General features: G+C 37.6%; 1 protein-coding gene across 1 annotated transcript; it reads left to right on the forward strand.

The window, feature by feature from the left end:
- Window positions 1–2,942: 2,942 nt before the first annotated feature.
- On the forward strand, window positions 2,943–15,375 carry esrrd (estrogen-related receptor delta; the record flags this gene model as incomplete). The annotated part of the gene is made up of 7 exons (XM_084409943.1): window positions 2,943–2,998; window positions 4,333–4,724; window positions 9,191–9,307; window positions 10,385–10,495; window positions 10,669–10,830; window positions 11,732–12,001; window positions 14,248–15,375. 7 exons carry the CDS (start codon window positions 2,943–2,945, stop codon window positions 14,490–14,492), a joined length of 1,353 nt encoding a protein of 450 aa, XP_084266069.1. The 3' UTR covers window positions 14,493–15,375.
- Window positions 15,376–16,873: the final 1,498 nt, after the last annotated feature.

Below are 16,873 nucleotides of genomic sequence, written 5' to 3' on the forward strand. Positions count from 1 at the left end.
CACGCAAACACACACGCATATCTGGAGTAATATCACACTGCACTCAAACACACACACATATCTGGAGAAATATCACACTGCACTCAAACACACACGCATATCTGGAGAAATATCACACTGCACTCAAACACACACGCATATCTGGAGAAATATCACACTGCACTCAAACACACACGCATATCACGCAAACACACACGCATATCTGGAGTAATATCACACTGCACTCAAACACACACGCATATCTGGAGAAATATCACACTGCACTCAAACACACACGCATATCTGGAGAAATATCACACTGCACTCAAACACACACGCATATCTGGAGAAATATCACACAGCACTCAAACACACACACATATCTGGAGTAATATCACACTGCACTCAAACACACACACATATCTGGAGAAATATCACACTGCACTCAAACACACACACATATCTGGAGTAATATCACACTGCACTCAAACACACACGCATATCTGGAGAAATATCACACTGCACTCAAACACACACGCATATCACGCAAACACACACGCATATCTGGAGTAATATCACACTGCACTCAAACACACACACATATCTGGAGAAATACCACACTGCACTCAAACACACACGCATATCTGGAGAAATATCACACTGCACTCAAACACACACGCATATCTGGAGAAATATCACACAGCACTCAAACACACACGCATATCTGGAGTAATATCACACAGCACTCAAACACACACACATATCTGGAGAAATATCACACAGCACTCAAACACACACACATATCTGGAGAAATATCACACAGCACTCAAACACACACGCATATCTGGAGAAATATCACACAGCACTCAAACACACACACATATCTGGAGAAATATCACACTGCACTCAAACACACACACATATCACGCAAACACACACGCATATCTGGAGAAATATCACACTGCACTCAAACACACACACATATCTGGAGAAATATCACACTGCACTCAAACACACACACATATCACGCAAACACACACGCATATCTGGAGAAATATCACACTGCACTCAAACACACACACATATCTGGAGAAATATCACACTGCACTCAAACACACACACATATCACGCAAACACACACGCATATCTGGAGAAATATCACATGCGTTCGCGTGGGTTTAACGATGAGAGATTGATTGACTCTCGGCTCTGACCAGAATGCAACAGATCAGTCATTATCTCCACACTTTACAAAAAGGTTTCATTTGTTAAAATGAGTTACTAATAATGCACAATACTTCTACAGTACTAATGTTCATTTTAATATTTAATAACACATTTTTAAAATCAACATTAGTAGTGTTATTTTAGTTTTGTTACTATTTTGAAATAGCTTCTTTTTTTTTTACATTATTTTATGTGCATTTTATTATTGTTTTATTATTATTTAATATTGCTGTTTAGCTCTACTTTTATTTTATTTTTAAGGTGGTTTTAGTATTTTTTCGGTTAATAATTTTAGTGATTTTCTACGTTTTTCAACTGATATTTATATTTAATTTACTTCAGCTTTATAAATGTTTTTAATATTTTTAGTTAACGATAATAACCCTGAACATTAGTTAATGCACTGTGAACTAACATGAACAAACAATTAACTGTATTTTTTATTAACTAACATTAAAAAAGATTAATAAATGCTATAAAAATATACACTGCATATTGTTAGTCCATGTGAGCTAATGCTAATTATCTAATGTTAACACTTTATTTTACAGTGTCCTTGTTACATTATGTAACATGTAATTACCGTAGTACTAACAGTAAATTATGCATAATTACATGCAACTAACCCTCAACCAAACCCTAATCTTACCCTAACCCTATAGTAAGTACATGTAGTTGCTTAATATTACTCAGTACTTAAATATATAATTACACTGTAACAATGACACCTTAAAATAAAGTGTAACCTACTTTTTATACTTTTTTTTACAGTTTTTTTAAGTGTAACCCTTTATTTTAAGGTGTTAAAGTGTAATTATGCATTTAAGTAATAATAATTAACTGCATGTACTTACCATAGAGTTAGAGTTAGGATTAGGGTTTGTTTTAGGGTTAGTTGCATGTATTTATGCATAATTTATAGTTATTACTATGGTAACTACATGCACTGTAACAATGACACTGTAAAATAAAGTGTTACCGGATTTGGTTCAGGGTTAGTTGCATGTAATTGCGCATAATTTATATGTATTACAACTACATTTAACATGTGTACCTGCAAAATAAAGTGTTACCAATAACTGAACTTAAAGGTTTTATCGCAGTAGCTGAATTAGCTCAAATATTGTCTCCTTAACTTCACACCGACGTGGACTGAATCAATCAATGAATGGAGTGGCGTGTGATCGGACTAAACCCCTCAGAGATCCTGTAATTCCAGTCGGAGAGCTCAAATTAGCGGCTGTTTTGAGGGTCAACAGTGGAAACAGGGAAATGAAGCAGACTTGATGTTGCGGGAGTGGTTTGTTGGTGTTTGCAGTCAACTGCAGAGAAGGAATGTCTTTATATGTATTTACACACAACACTGAGTATCTGAAAACTTCAGTGGACTAAAAATGATGAAAATGTGCAATCACTGCTTTCATGACTGCATCTAAATAACTCTCCGTTAGAAGGCATCCTGTACATGTGTTGTTTTGCAGAACAACTGGCCTTGATGGAGTGATTTGCAGTTGGCCTGCTTGTCGTTTTCGAGGCTTTGACCTGTCAGTTATGAGAACCCATCAATAGGGTTTTAATCAGCATGCATCTGGATTAGACAGCTTGACTCCTCCCAGCCCGAGCATCACTTAAATAAACCTGCTCCCCCTCAGGTCCTGTTCAGTCTCTCTCAGTCTCATCCCGTTCAGATCTCGCTCACAGACGCTTCAAACGCACAATCCCTGGGGAAAATAGTGATGGACATGAAGGAGTTTTGCCTGAGTGAGAACTTCCAGTTTCTAAACCAGCACAAGTAAGTGTGGGACTATCATTGTTCCAAACTGAAATGTCTCTTTAAACCTGCGACGCTGTAGAAAATGATTCATTATTATCTTTGTTTGGGTGCATTAACTTCACAGTAATAATGCTTATAACTGTCACCATCATTTCAGCATAAGTTGAGTTTCATCTACATTTCTTCTTTTCATAATTTTCATAGTAATAGAGTTTTAAGAATTGAAATTAACATGTGCAGGTTACCACTTTTGCAACTCTGATTTAACTGTAAAATGCCAGTAATTAAGCTTCAGTTTACTGTTTTATTACTGTTTTATTGTCATTACAAATATGTAAATAAAGCTTCATGTGTCATTAGGTATCATACAATCACTATGCAATGCTTATGACAATTATTTGCTGTGAAATGTATCTTAACTGTATACTGGCACGATAATGTTTGTTAGCTGTGCAATAATTCATTTCTAATAATTTTGTACTGACTAGAATTGATGCATCCTTTATGCATGTTTTGGCATAATTCAGTTGTTTAATTAGCCTAATTCATTTGGCATAATTCAGTTGTTTAATTAATTCAGTTGGCATAATTCATTGTTCATTTACACACTGTTGTGCCACTCTGATATATATAAAGTGGCACAACATTCATTTAGGAAGTGTGTCATGATAGTCAATGATGACTAATACAATGTTTTGGTTACGCTTTAGTAACACTATTTTACAGTGTACTTGTTACACATGTTGCATGTAGTTACTGTAGTAAAAACTACAAATGATGCATAATTACATACAATACTCTAAACCAAACCCTAATCCTAACTCTATAGTAAGTACATGTAGTTAATTATTAATATTCAGACCTTAAATCTATAATCACACTGTAACTTGAACACCTTAAATAAAGTGTAACCGTGTCCTTGTTACATTTAAGTGTCCTTACTCTAGGGTTAGGGTTTTGTTTTAGGGTTAGTTGCATGTACTTATGCATAATTTATAGTTATTACTATAGTATGTAACGTGTAACAAGAACACTGTAAAATAAAGTGTTACCGATATTCTATACCCCTCTAGCCTCTTAGGTCATTTATACTGACGGTACCACTATATTTTACAGTGTCCTTGTTACATGTTACATGTACTTACCATAGTACTAACAGTAAATTATGCATAATTACATGCAACTAACCCTCAACCAAATCTTGATCCTACCCTAACCCTATAGTATACATGTAGTTGCTTAATATTACTGAGCACTTAAATATAATTACACTGTAACAATGACACCTTAAAATAAAGTGTAGCCAAATGTAGTTCCAAACTAACACTTTAAACTCACTCCATCCTTGTCAGCCTCTTGGATCCGTCCACCTCTGATGACCCGCCGTCCCCGACCGATGCGCCGCTCAAAGCCGACCCGCTGAGCCCCTCGTTCGGCCTGGACAGCAGCGCGACCCCGTTCAGCCCCGGGAGCGCGTCGGACAGCAGCGGCTACAGCGTGTTCTCCCGCAACCCGTCTCTGAACCCGGACTCCCCGGTGAGCTCCAGCTCCATCTCCAGCACCAGCGCCGCGGCTCTCTTCCACCCGACGGGACACACAGAGTCTCTCCTCAGCGACTTCATCCCCTCGCTGAACCCCGGGCCCAAGCGCCTGTGTCTGGTGTGCGGAGACTTCGCGTCCGGGTACCACTACGGCGTGGCGTCGTGCGAGGCGTGCAAGGCCTTCTTCAAGAGAACCATTCAAGGTGAGCACAACCGCCACAAAACATTATTACTATATTCACAAGACTAATAAAAGTCAGTATGAACTTATATGAGCATGCATAATGTTAATTCTTCTTCAAAAGAACCATTCAAGGTAAACACAGATGGCAAAAAAAAAAAAAAAAAAACATTTTGGTTGCACTTTATTTTACAGTGTCATTGTATGTTACATGTAGCCTATTATGTACATAATTACATGCAACTAACCCTCTACCAAATCCTAATCCTACCCTAACCCTACATGTAACCAAGTACATGTAGTTAATTATTATTACTTAAATATATAATTACATTGTAACAATGATACCTTAAAATAAAGTGTAACCCACTTTATAAGGTGTTGTTGTGTTACACTGTAATATCTAAGTAATAATAATTAACTACATGTACTTACTATAGGGTTAGGATTAGGGTTAGTTGCATGTAATGATGCATAATTTATAGTTATTACTATAGTAACTACATGTAACATATGTAACAATGACACTGTAAAATAAAGTGTTACCAACATTTTACTATATTCACAAAACAATAAAAGTCCATATGAACTTGTTAATTAACTTGATAATGAAAATGAGAGTTGGAGTGTGTGAGAGAGGGGCTTATGCTGTTAATGAATGCATGCAATGATCAATATCACACGAGCTAACTATCTGTCTGACATTGATTTGTGTGTGAAGACTCAGTGTGCTGTTTTAATCAAAGCACCTCAGACTCCGTGCTCAGTACATTTGACATGGTTTTGGTTATTTAGGATGGTTTTAAATAAGGTAACACTTTATTTTACAGCGTCCTTGTTACACGTTACATGTAGTTACTGCAGTAATAACTATAAATTATGCATAATTATATGCAACTAACAAACCCAAAGCCTAACTCTAACTCCATAGTAAGTACATGTAGTTAATTAATATTATTCAGTACTTAAATGCATAATTATACCTTAAAATGTGTAAACGTTTAACCAAAAGTGTAACCAAATAATACTAAGTGAAAATTATGAGGTATTAATGAGGTACTGTAAAGATATAACTGTTGCCAGTGATTAATAATTATCCACTGGAATTTTTTATAAAATATAAATAATAAAAAACGTTATTGTAAGAAAATACATTTTCATAAATAGAATAACGACAAGGATATAATATTAAATAAAATTAGAATTGTTGCATATTGGCGCATATTGAACATATATGTTTGGAATATAATTTGGCTGTGATATGTTGTCTAACAATATAAATCTTTACTATCACTTTTTATCAATTTAACACATCCTTGCTGAATAAAAGTATTCATTTCTCTCAAAGAAGAAAGAAAAAAAAATTACTGATCCCAAACTTTTGAACGTTGTTACAAAAGATTTCTATTTTAAATAAATGCTGTTCTTTTTTTAAAAACAACAACATTTTATTCATCAAAGAATCTTGAAAAAAGTATCACAGGTTTAAATATATATATATATATATATTAAGCAGCAAAACTGTTTCCAACATTGATAATAATTCATCATATTAAAATGATTTCTGAAGGATCATGTGACACTGAAGACTGGAGTAATGATGCTGAAAATTCAGCTTTGATCACAGGAATAAATTACATGTTAAAGTATATTAAAATAGAAAACCATTATTTTTAAATTGTAATAATATTTCACAATATTACAGTTTTTTCTGTATTTTTGATCAAATAAATGCAGCCTTGATGAGCATAAGACTATAAGACTCATAAGAGACTAGTATTAAAAATCCTAATGTTTCCAAACTTTTGACCGGTACTGTGTGTGTGTGTGTGTATATATATATATATATATATATAAAGTTGTGTTCAAAATAATAGCAGTGTGTTTAAAAAAGTGAGTAAAGCTCAAAATCCTTATAATAACTTTTATTTCAATACACGCAAATGCATTGGGAACACTTCGAAATCAAAACATGGAGAACAATTTACATTACTTCATAGAAAGGGAAGAAAAAGGAATTTTAGGCTGTTCAAAAAAATTGGGCTGGCCACTCCATAACGTCACTCTCGTTGGTCTGGAGCCGAGATGCTGCGCTCTTACGGTGTGTTTGGGGTCGTTGTCTTGTTGAAACTCCCGTCTCAAGGGCATTGATGCCGTTGTATGCGATAAATAGGCCCAACACTATAGTATGAGAAGCATCCCCATATGATGATGCTCGTGCCACCATGCGTCACTCTTCAGCGTACTGTGGCTGGACATCAGTGTTTGGGGTCGTCTGAACAACAGTCTTGCTTTCATCAGTCCACAAAACTCTTTAGGCCGGTCAGTGTGTTCTTCGGCAAACTGTCCCCTCTTCAGCACGTCGTATTTTCAACAACGGGACTTCTTGCCGATAGCTTGGCTCCACATATGGAGCTCGTTGTTCCAGTACTCACGGGTAACTTCAGGTCTTCTTCGCTCACCCTGGAGCTGACCATTGGCTGAGTCTTTGCCATTTTGGCTATTCTTCGATCCAGTTTTCCGTTTTCTTCCGTGTCTTTCTGGTTCTGGGTTGCCATTTCAAAGCATTTGATATCATTTTAGCTGAGCCGCCTAGCATTTTCTGCACTTCTTTATATGTTTTCCCCCTCTCCACTCAACTTCTTAATCAAAGTACGCTGTTCTTCTGAACAATGTCTGGAACGGCCCATTTTACTCTGATTTTCAGAGAGAAATGCACGATAACCAGCATGTCCACAGTACTGCCTTCGTCCTGAAATAAGAGCCACTTGTTTGACACCAGTTTTTTCACAGAATGATTAACCTAACTAATTAAACTCCAAACTGCGACCCTTTCAATTAAAGGGATACTTCAGGATTTAGCATTAAGCTTTGTAACCTCTAGTATTTTCGAATTACCGTGCTTTCCACCCTCATGTCCCCCTGAGACGAGAGATGTATGTATTTTTTGTCTGGAAAAAATCCTCAGATGACGCAAAAATCGTCATTTCGCGTCATCGGAGGATTTTTTGGCCAGAGGCGAGAGACTCCAGCCAGTAGGAGGAGCTGTCCCGCATGTCCACCTCAACCCGCCCATAGAGGGATCTCACTCACAGAATGTACACATAGTGTCAGCCATCTTTCTTTGGAAGCTAAGCTAGCAGGCTCTTGTTCTGTGGAGAAAGCCAAATGTCCGGGATTCAGCTTTTGCTTTCTGCAGTCGCCATTCCTTGTTTACATGCACAGCTTTTGTTTCAGTCTAACTGAATTCATTCCGATTGGTGAATCTGAATGTAGTGTTTACATGAACGCAGTGATCGGTTGATGTGCGTTTTAACATTGCTAAGAAAATTCCCGCTCCTCCGTGAGAGATACGAGACCGGTGCGTCTCAGTAATCACGCCACCGGCCTCTCATCGTTCTCCCATGGCCCTCAGCCTCGTCCTGCTCGCCACAGTAAACATGATGAATGGCGACTGTAGAACGCAAAAGCCGAATCCCGGACATTTTGGGCGATCTCGAAATCCCGGGCAGACTCGTCACAGAGACTCACTAGTAGCCTAACCTTGTTGTTTAACTGCGCGCTCTTAGGCGTAGCTTGGGAGTGGCCTCGTAGGGCAGCGAACCAAGTGCATTCTGGGAGTTGTTGTCTTTCATCCACATAAGCCAAAAATACATTTTCTGGCTTTTCTCATTCTAGAAAGCTCCAAATTCAAAAATATTTTCACATTTCTTCTACATAAATGACCCTTTTTAAATACACATTCATCTTTCCAGAGGTGAAGTATCCCTTTAATGATTCAATTACACAGAATCAGCATTTTGCATGTCATGGCTGTTGGGTCTGTTGTTTTTCTATTACTTACTTACTAATTTCTACCAAAAACAGTGATTGATCTGGTTAGTGATGTTGGACTGCTATTATTTTGAACACAACTGTATATAATTAGGCTTCTGACAGATGGATGATTTCATTGGCTTTGGCCTTGGGCAGACAGAGCACAAGTGTAAGCAGTGTGTGTGTGTGTGTGTGTTAACATATCAATATATTGATAAAGTGTTCAATCACATAATGGATGCTCTAATCACACAGAGTCTTGTCCAGTGTTGTGTTTTACACACATCTATTGATCATCCTTAACTGTGGAAATGGGGGGAAAATGCAGGATTTGCTTCTCTGGCATTAATGGGTGTTGAACAGCCGTCAATACACACTCGCCTCTGGGAAAACACAAACTTTCTACTTCTTGCTATGATTATTAAATTATGAGGCAGTGCAAATCAATAGTTGAACTCTGTCTGGACTCCTATGGATTTCTGTGTGAAAGCTCAGCTTGTGAAGCGTGGACTTTATGTTTGATTAAACAAATATATATATATATATAATCTCAGTGTTACAGCTCTCAGTGTTGTGCTTATAACTTTCTGTAGAAGTGTTCAGAGCCACAGAAGAAAGCTTTGTTCAGCACTCTGCAGAATATAACGAGAGTTTGATGTGTTGGTGTTTCAGGAAACATCGAGTACAGCTGTCCTGTGGTGAACGACTGTGAGATCACCAAGAGACGGAGGAAGTCTTGCCAAGCCTGTCGTTTCCAGAAGTGCCTGCGTGCCGGCATGATGAGAGAGGGTCAGTCCAACACGAGTCGGATAGATTTGAACAATGACTTTTATTTTAGCTTTAGATGTTTGCTTTGCATGGGTAAAAATAACCCGTGCCCAAATACTGTATCTTATTTCAAAAGATATTAGCAGCAAAATAACCTGAGTGAATATTTAGCAAATGTGCATATATGAAAATATTTTACATTAAGGCTCCATTAGTTAACATTAACTACATTAGTTACAGTATTTAATAATTATTCACGTTGGTAAATTAAATACAGCTGCTGATTGTTCCATTAAATAATATTAACAGATGCAACTTTGGATTTTAATAATAAATAAATGTTGAATTTAACATTAAGATTAATAAGTCATTTTCATTGTTTTTCATGTTTACTAATGAAGTTGTTAATAAAATAATGTGTTACTGCTTATACTGAAATTGAACACAATCTTAAATCATTCCATAATGAGGTTTCTTTGTTTTGCATATACAATATATATATTTTTTTTCAGATTAAAATGAGATTTTCACTCCCAGATTTTTATGTTTCCATCCACCTATTAATATTTGCATTTTGGGATATTGCATAAAAAAACCTCTGGATGCATAAATTCTGAAAATCCGCATAAAAAACGCTGGATTGAGGCACATAAACACATTTACCGAATAAATCCCTGGATGCGCAACACAAACTCCCGTGACTTTGCCTCAGCAGAGGCTGTGATTGGATAACCACACGAACCAGCGGACCAATAGCATCGCAGCATCTCAAATGTTGGTTTGGTGGTTCTGAAACGCCGAAGTGTGTGATCAGGATGATTTGGTTTAATTCGCTCCAGAAGCGTCACACACGATTGTGTTCCCGAACACCAGCATCCGAACGCTGGAGATCATGATCAGCTTTATTGCGATATCATGCAGTTTCTTGCCCGATTGCAGCAAACATTTTTATTCCAGATATTTTGTACAATATTCAAATTCGCAACTTTTGATGGAAACATTTGTGCATGTCTTTTTTTTTTTTTTTGACAAGAATAATAAACAAGTAGAACTATTGATTTGGCTGAAACCAGGTGTTGTTCCCCCGTACCTGTTCAGGTGTGCGCATGGACCGCGTGAGAGGAGGCCGGCAGAAGTACAAGCGCAGAGCCGACTCAGCACTTTCTCTCTTCACCAAAACACCTTACACACATCCGAGCAAACCAATCAGTGAGTCTCACCACACACGGGTCAACATTCATTACAACAGCCTCTGCTAACCACTTGTACATCTTTAACATCAACAACACTAGAAACTGTCGTCAGTGGATTATGTGTGGTTGAGGATTTAACCTGATTAAGGGTTTAACTTCATCAATAAAGCATCATCTTTACCTTTCCAGGAAACAAAGTGATCTCTCAGCTTCTGGTGTGCGAGCCGGCTCCTCTGCGTGCCACTCCTGACCCCGCGACCCCTGACAGTGACCTTAAAACACTGATGACCTTATGTGACCTTTTAAACAGGGAGCTCCTGGTTATGATTGGCTGGGCTAAACACATACCAGGTACACATTTAGATGTTGTTGTGCTCAATATATATTCGTACAAGGTTTCTTGAAGTGCTTGAGTTTGGCTTTTTGAAATGTAAGTCCTGGAAAATCCTTGAAAACAGTCATATTTATTAAAAGGTACTTTAAAAGTGCTTGATTTTATTGAAAGAAAATATATGTGAAATTAGTGTTTCATTTTATCGATAAAACAATCTATTCACGCAAAATTAACGCCCGTCTGATATATAGAGCCATTTCGCATGTCTATGACTGTGATGTTGCTCATATAAATATACAAGTATATGATATAGCTTTCATTCTTCAGGTCAATCATGAGAAAAAAAAGCAATAAGCCCCGTTTTACAGTGAATTTAGAACAGCTAAAACAAGGCTTCATGCTTTTATAAAACGGTTACTCCATAAAAATATTCATTTTAATATTTATTTTATTTATAAAATAAACACCAGCAACAAAAAAGATAACGTTATAACACATTTATTCCTCCGCCAAGCAATGTAGTTCCAAAGAGGTTGCTAAGCAACACATGCGGTCACAGGTGTGTGTGTGTGTTTGTTGAGTAATTTACAACGGCTTCAAACGCGGCTCAACCAATCAGAATCAAGGACCGGAACTATCCGTTTTATAAAAAATCAGTTTGAATAAGAAAGCGATATCTTTGTCATAGTATTCTTTCAATGGTTAAAGTTACCAGTCATTGCATCCGCTGCACTTTATTTGTACCATTTTGTTTTATTAGTTTATTTTTATTTATCCATTCACCTTTTTTAGGATTTGAAAGATAATAAAGATATTATTTAACAAGTAGTCCTTTGAACCCAAGAAAGTAGTGCTTGAATGTTGTGTGTGCCAGTGTCTGCCTGAACCCGGATATAAAGCCGACTCTCTCGGTTCCAGGGTTCTCCGGCCTGTCTCTGGTGGATCAGATGGCTTTGCTCCAGAGTGGCTGGATGGAGACGCTGGTCCTGAACGTGGTGTGGAGATCTCAGGCCTCGGCCGATGAGCTTCAGTTTGCGGAGAACCTCCGGCTGAGCGAGAGCCAGAGCCGAGCCGCGGGACTGCAGGATCTCTACACGGCCCTCAGACACCTGACCCTCAGGTACCAGCAGATGAGCCTGACCCAGGAGGAGATGCTCACGCTCAAAGCCATGGCTCTGGCCAACTCAGGTATACATCACCAATAACTCACACACTTCAACAGATGCTTCCGATGTAAAGCCTAGAGTTGGCTTAAGCTTAATAATCAGTAATAAAAATAAAAATGTGTTATACTGTATTACATATTAAATTATATATTATATTAATATTATATGAAACTCCAAAAAAAATTATATCGTGCAAAAGTTCATTTTTTTTATTAATTCAACTTAAAAGGTGAAACTAATATATTATATAGACTCATTACATGCAAAGTGAGATATTTCAAGCCTTTATTTGTTATAATTTTGATGATTATGGCTTACAGCTTATGAACATTTTCAAAATTTCTGAGATTCTGAATTTGGGGTTTTCATCAAGCCATAATCATCAAAATTATAGCAAATAAAGGCTTGAAATATCTCACTTTGCATGTAATGAGTCTATATAATATATTAGTTTCACCTTTTTAGTTGAATTACTGAAATAAATGAACTTTTGCACGATATTCTATTTTTTTTAGTTTCACCTGTACATAAATTCAATATTATAAAATATAATACAAAGCTAATTATAGATAAAACATAATAAAAGTAAAGTTATATACAATACAAACATATTAATTACATTATTATGTATTATCATAAAATAATGCTATACTATGTTATATTATATATAAATAAAATACATAAATATTAATTATATTATTAAACTCAACAAAATAATTTGTAAAATATTAAAAAAAAAATTATTAAGTTTTATATATACATATATAATAGAAATCTCTCTCTCTCTCTATATATATATATATATTAATAGAAATGCATTATTATAATTGTATATCATTATACAAAGCTAATTATCTAATTATAGATAACAAATAATAAAACTTACATTTTATTTTATTATGTTATATATAAAAATACACAAAAATGATATACTATTATAATATTTATATTATTATACATGTTATAGAAGTATTATAATAGTTATACGAAACTACATATATATTCATAGAAAATCGTTATAATATAACATTATATTATTTTACAAAACTATTTTCAAGCACTGAAGCGAAGTCTGTAGATCAGAAGGTTATAAATACAGTTATAAGTGTGACTGATGTATGAAGAGGTTATGTGTTCATTAACTGTGTGGTGTGTGTGTGTGTGTGTGTGTGTGTGTGTGTGTGTGTGTGTGTGTGTGTGTGTGTGTGTGTGTGTGTGTGTGTGTGTGTTTATGGCTGTATTGATGCTGCTTAAGAAGCGTTCAGGGATTGCTTAAACTCTCTAAATCTGGTTTGTTTGATAGCAGTTCATTCTACTTCATTTTAGTTCCCACTTCCAGTCTCAGACTCAAAAACAATCAATAGGGATCTAGCCGTGCGGAGCGCAGATCAATAAACCATTAGCCGTGTCTCCCAGCCTGCATCTGACCACAGGGCAGAGTCGAGTCGGACAACACTGGGAAACTATTGTTTTTGCTCTGGACACAGAAGGATCTGGCGCGCGTGAGCATATAGCCGTGCTCTGCTAGTCCATTAAGCATCAACAATAGGAGTCGCCACAGTGTCATCGGCACTGATCCTCCACTCCGCACTCCGACCTTCAACCAGATAAATATTCTGAATGTTTCAATCCAGTCTGACTTCTGACCTATAATGCTGCCTGAATCATAATCATAATCATACTCTGTTTGCTCGTTGGCCAGAGGAGAACTGAGTCTGGTTTCTCCAAAGTTTTTTGAAATGGTTTGTTAACATGGACAAACGGTGCATAATCTAATTACGTATGTGCTCATTTGCATAAATACCACAACAGATCTATGCACCGTTTAGATTATGCACCGTTTGTCCATGTTAACAAACCATTTCAAAAAACTTGTAATACATTTTTTGTTTGTCTTGATGTAAGTAATCAACTCAGTAATTTTCATGGTGATATCTAAAGGTTACATTTTTTACTCTATTCACGTGAGAAGAAGAATGAATAGGCTATATTTGGTCTTTTTCTAAACTTTCCCCTAATGGGATTCTTCTGGGCTTTTTTTTCCCTTATTCGGGACATATTGAGGATACAAAATCAGTTGAGTTTGCTTCTGTTGCAATTTGTTCAAGGTTGACCCCCATTTTGGCTTAAAATGACTGGACTAATAGCCGTGCTCTGCTAGTCCATTAAGCATCAACAATGGGAGTCGCGCAGTTTTAAGCAAACACAACAGAGTGTTTAACACTCAGTCGGATGTGGTATGTGACCTTGCCGATGGTTGTCTTCCAGACGCGGAGAACGTGGAGTGCGCAGACGCAGTGCAGTGTTTCCAGGACGGGCTCCACGAGGCGCTTCAGGAGTACGAGAGCGCGCAGAGACCGGCGGAGCCGCACCGGGCCGGGAGACTCCTCATGACGCTCCCGCTGCTCCGACAGACGGCTCACCGATCCGCTCGCTGCTTCAGCCGGATACACACGCAGGGACGCGTGCCCATGCACAAACTCTTCCTGGAGATGCTGGACGCCAACATCTAGACTCGCACACTGTGGACTGAGAAGGGGCGCCGATAGACAGTTTGGGCCTTGTGGAAGAATATGAGGATGGGCCCGTTACACCCGTTCCAGTAATAAAGCCGCGTTTCCACACGGAACAATTTGTCCCAGGAACAACAGGAGCCCCCCAGACCTGTTGCTTCACCGCGATCTAAAGTACAGAAAAGATTATGCAAATTAGTCCGGTGGCGTAGGACTGCGCGCGACTTCACAGCTCTGGATTTCATGCGCTGAATTTAAAGGTGCTGTATGTAACTTTTTAACTCTAGTAAAGCATAAAAATACCTTAATATGTTTGAGGAAACATGCTAAGTTCACACGTTTCTCTGAAAAACACGTCTACAGCCAGTTATTTTACTTTGAAACGTGCGTTTGTTTTAGTCTGTGTGAATGTTGCCAATTTTCATTGTCCAATGCACTCGTTCCTGTTGCGTGTGCTCAAACTGGCGACCCGTGTGATCACCGTCGAGTCTGAGGAGGCGGGAGAAACAACGATCTCGGATTTTTTTATTTGGACTGCAGTACCTATTTCGACCACTAGTTGTTATTCTTACAGACTGCACCTTTAAGCTTAATAAAGCCTGAACCTCGTCATCGGTCCATCAGTCGTATTTTTTTAACTCCGTTGTTGATTCGAATTGCAAACAACTGTTACCGCACGAAACCAAGTCAATCAAAATGCGGCATGAACTCGACCAATCAGCATGTTCAGTGCCCAAGTCCCACCCATTTTGATTGACTTGATTCCCATTAAAAATCAAAGATGGCGCTGCTGTGAATAAGGTCTATAGCAAACAACTGTTTTCATTGTCCTTTGCGCCTCGCTTTCATGGCGCTGCTCTGAATAAGGTCTATTCAAATCAACGATGGAGTTTAAAAAATACGACCTGTGGGCCGACGACGAGGTTCAGGCTTAATTAAGCGGATGAAATCCAGCGGGAACTGTAAAGTCGCGCTCAGTCCTACATCACCAGACCAATCGCCTAATCTTCACGGTAGCCTACTTCACGGCAACAGGTCTGCGAGGAAAACCAGTTCCTGGGACAAATTGTTCCGGGTAATTTGGGTGGGAACGCGGCTAAAGTCGATCTCTGGGGGCCAAAAGTGCGAAAGCCCTGAGAATAATCCTAACGTCCCTCAGCGGCGCCCCTGATAAAGCTCTGGGATGCTGTTATAAAGCAGAAGAACCTTCACACAGAGGTCAAGGGTCACGTTTAACACAACAAAGCAGCTCTTCGGAGTTTGGCAGCTAAACTGCACTTGAAGACGAGAGGTTAATACTCTCTCCGTCTCGCTGAAGCACAATCTTTTACTATTTATTTGATATGAAATTCATGGAGATTATCGTTTTATAAGGTGTTGGCGATAGTTTAGATGACGCAGTTTCTTTTTTTAGCATTTTACATGATATATCAAATTATTATTATTTTTTTATATATATAATTCTGTAGTTTTTTTTTTTTTTTAGATTTGGGAATTTGTTTAATATCGAAGACGCTATATTTCTGCAGAACAGTTCCAGCGATCAGCATCAGAAACTCTCACCGTAACACAGATATAGTCGGCAGGACATCGTCAAGCAATGGAGCCTTTCTATTTATTGTCTAATTTATTACAAGTACCATCTGCTGTTATTTATATGAAAATAAATTATTTTTTGGGGGAATTTTCAAGAGTGCTTTTTTTTCCCTGATATTGATAACTGAATGAATGCATTCACATACAATAACTTAAAAAGAGTTTTATTCAGTGTTCTAGGAGGAATACAGTAAAAAATAAAAAGTAATAACTTATCAAACGGTTCATGTTCAACACAACAAGATTCGTTGAATTCACAGCGTCCGAGTGTCATTACAGTCATCACCAGTTTACATTTAGGGATCACAACTATAACAGAATTATATCTGGCATTGATACCACATTTTCAAGCATTACCATCAATGGGGTAAAATACTATGAGGTTTTTAACAAAAAAAAAATCTGATAATATGAACACTGATCATTCAGGACTGCAGCTTTCTGCATGTTTGGGGTTCATATTCGGCCACAATCAAATTCCAGCCGACTTTAAGGAGTAATTGAGGATTTTACTATAGTAAAAGCCCATTTCATAGGCAGACGGATCCTATACAGCAGTGAAGACTGTTCACACTAACCCAGAACACACACTCAGGTGTGACACAAGCTGCCAGATCTACTGGATCAAGAGTCGGACTGGTGGAAATTGCACTGAATGTTTGCTGAATATATATATATGTATATGAATATAGATTGTGTTGTGTGTGACAGAGCTGCTCACTCCAAGCATTGCTTACACTATTACTGTCCTCATTAACTCACGTCTACACCGGCTTACACATGGT

Source organism: Rutilus rutilus, assembly GCF_951802725.1.
Source record: "Rutilus rutilus genome assembly, chromosome: 5".
NCBI lineage: Eukaryota > Metazoa > Chordata > Actinopteri > Cypriniformes > Leuciscidae > Rutilus > Rutilus rutilus.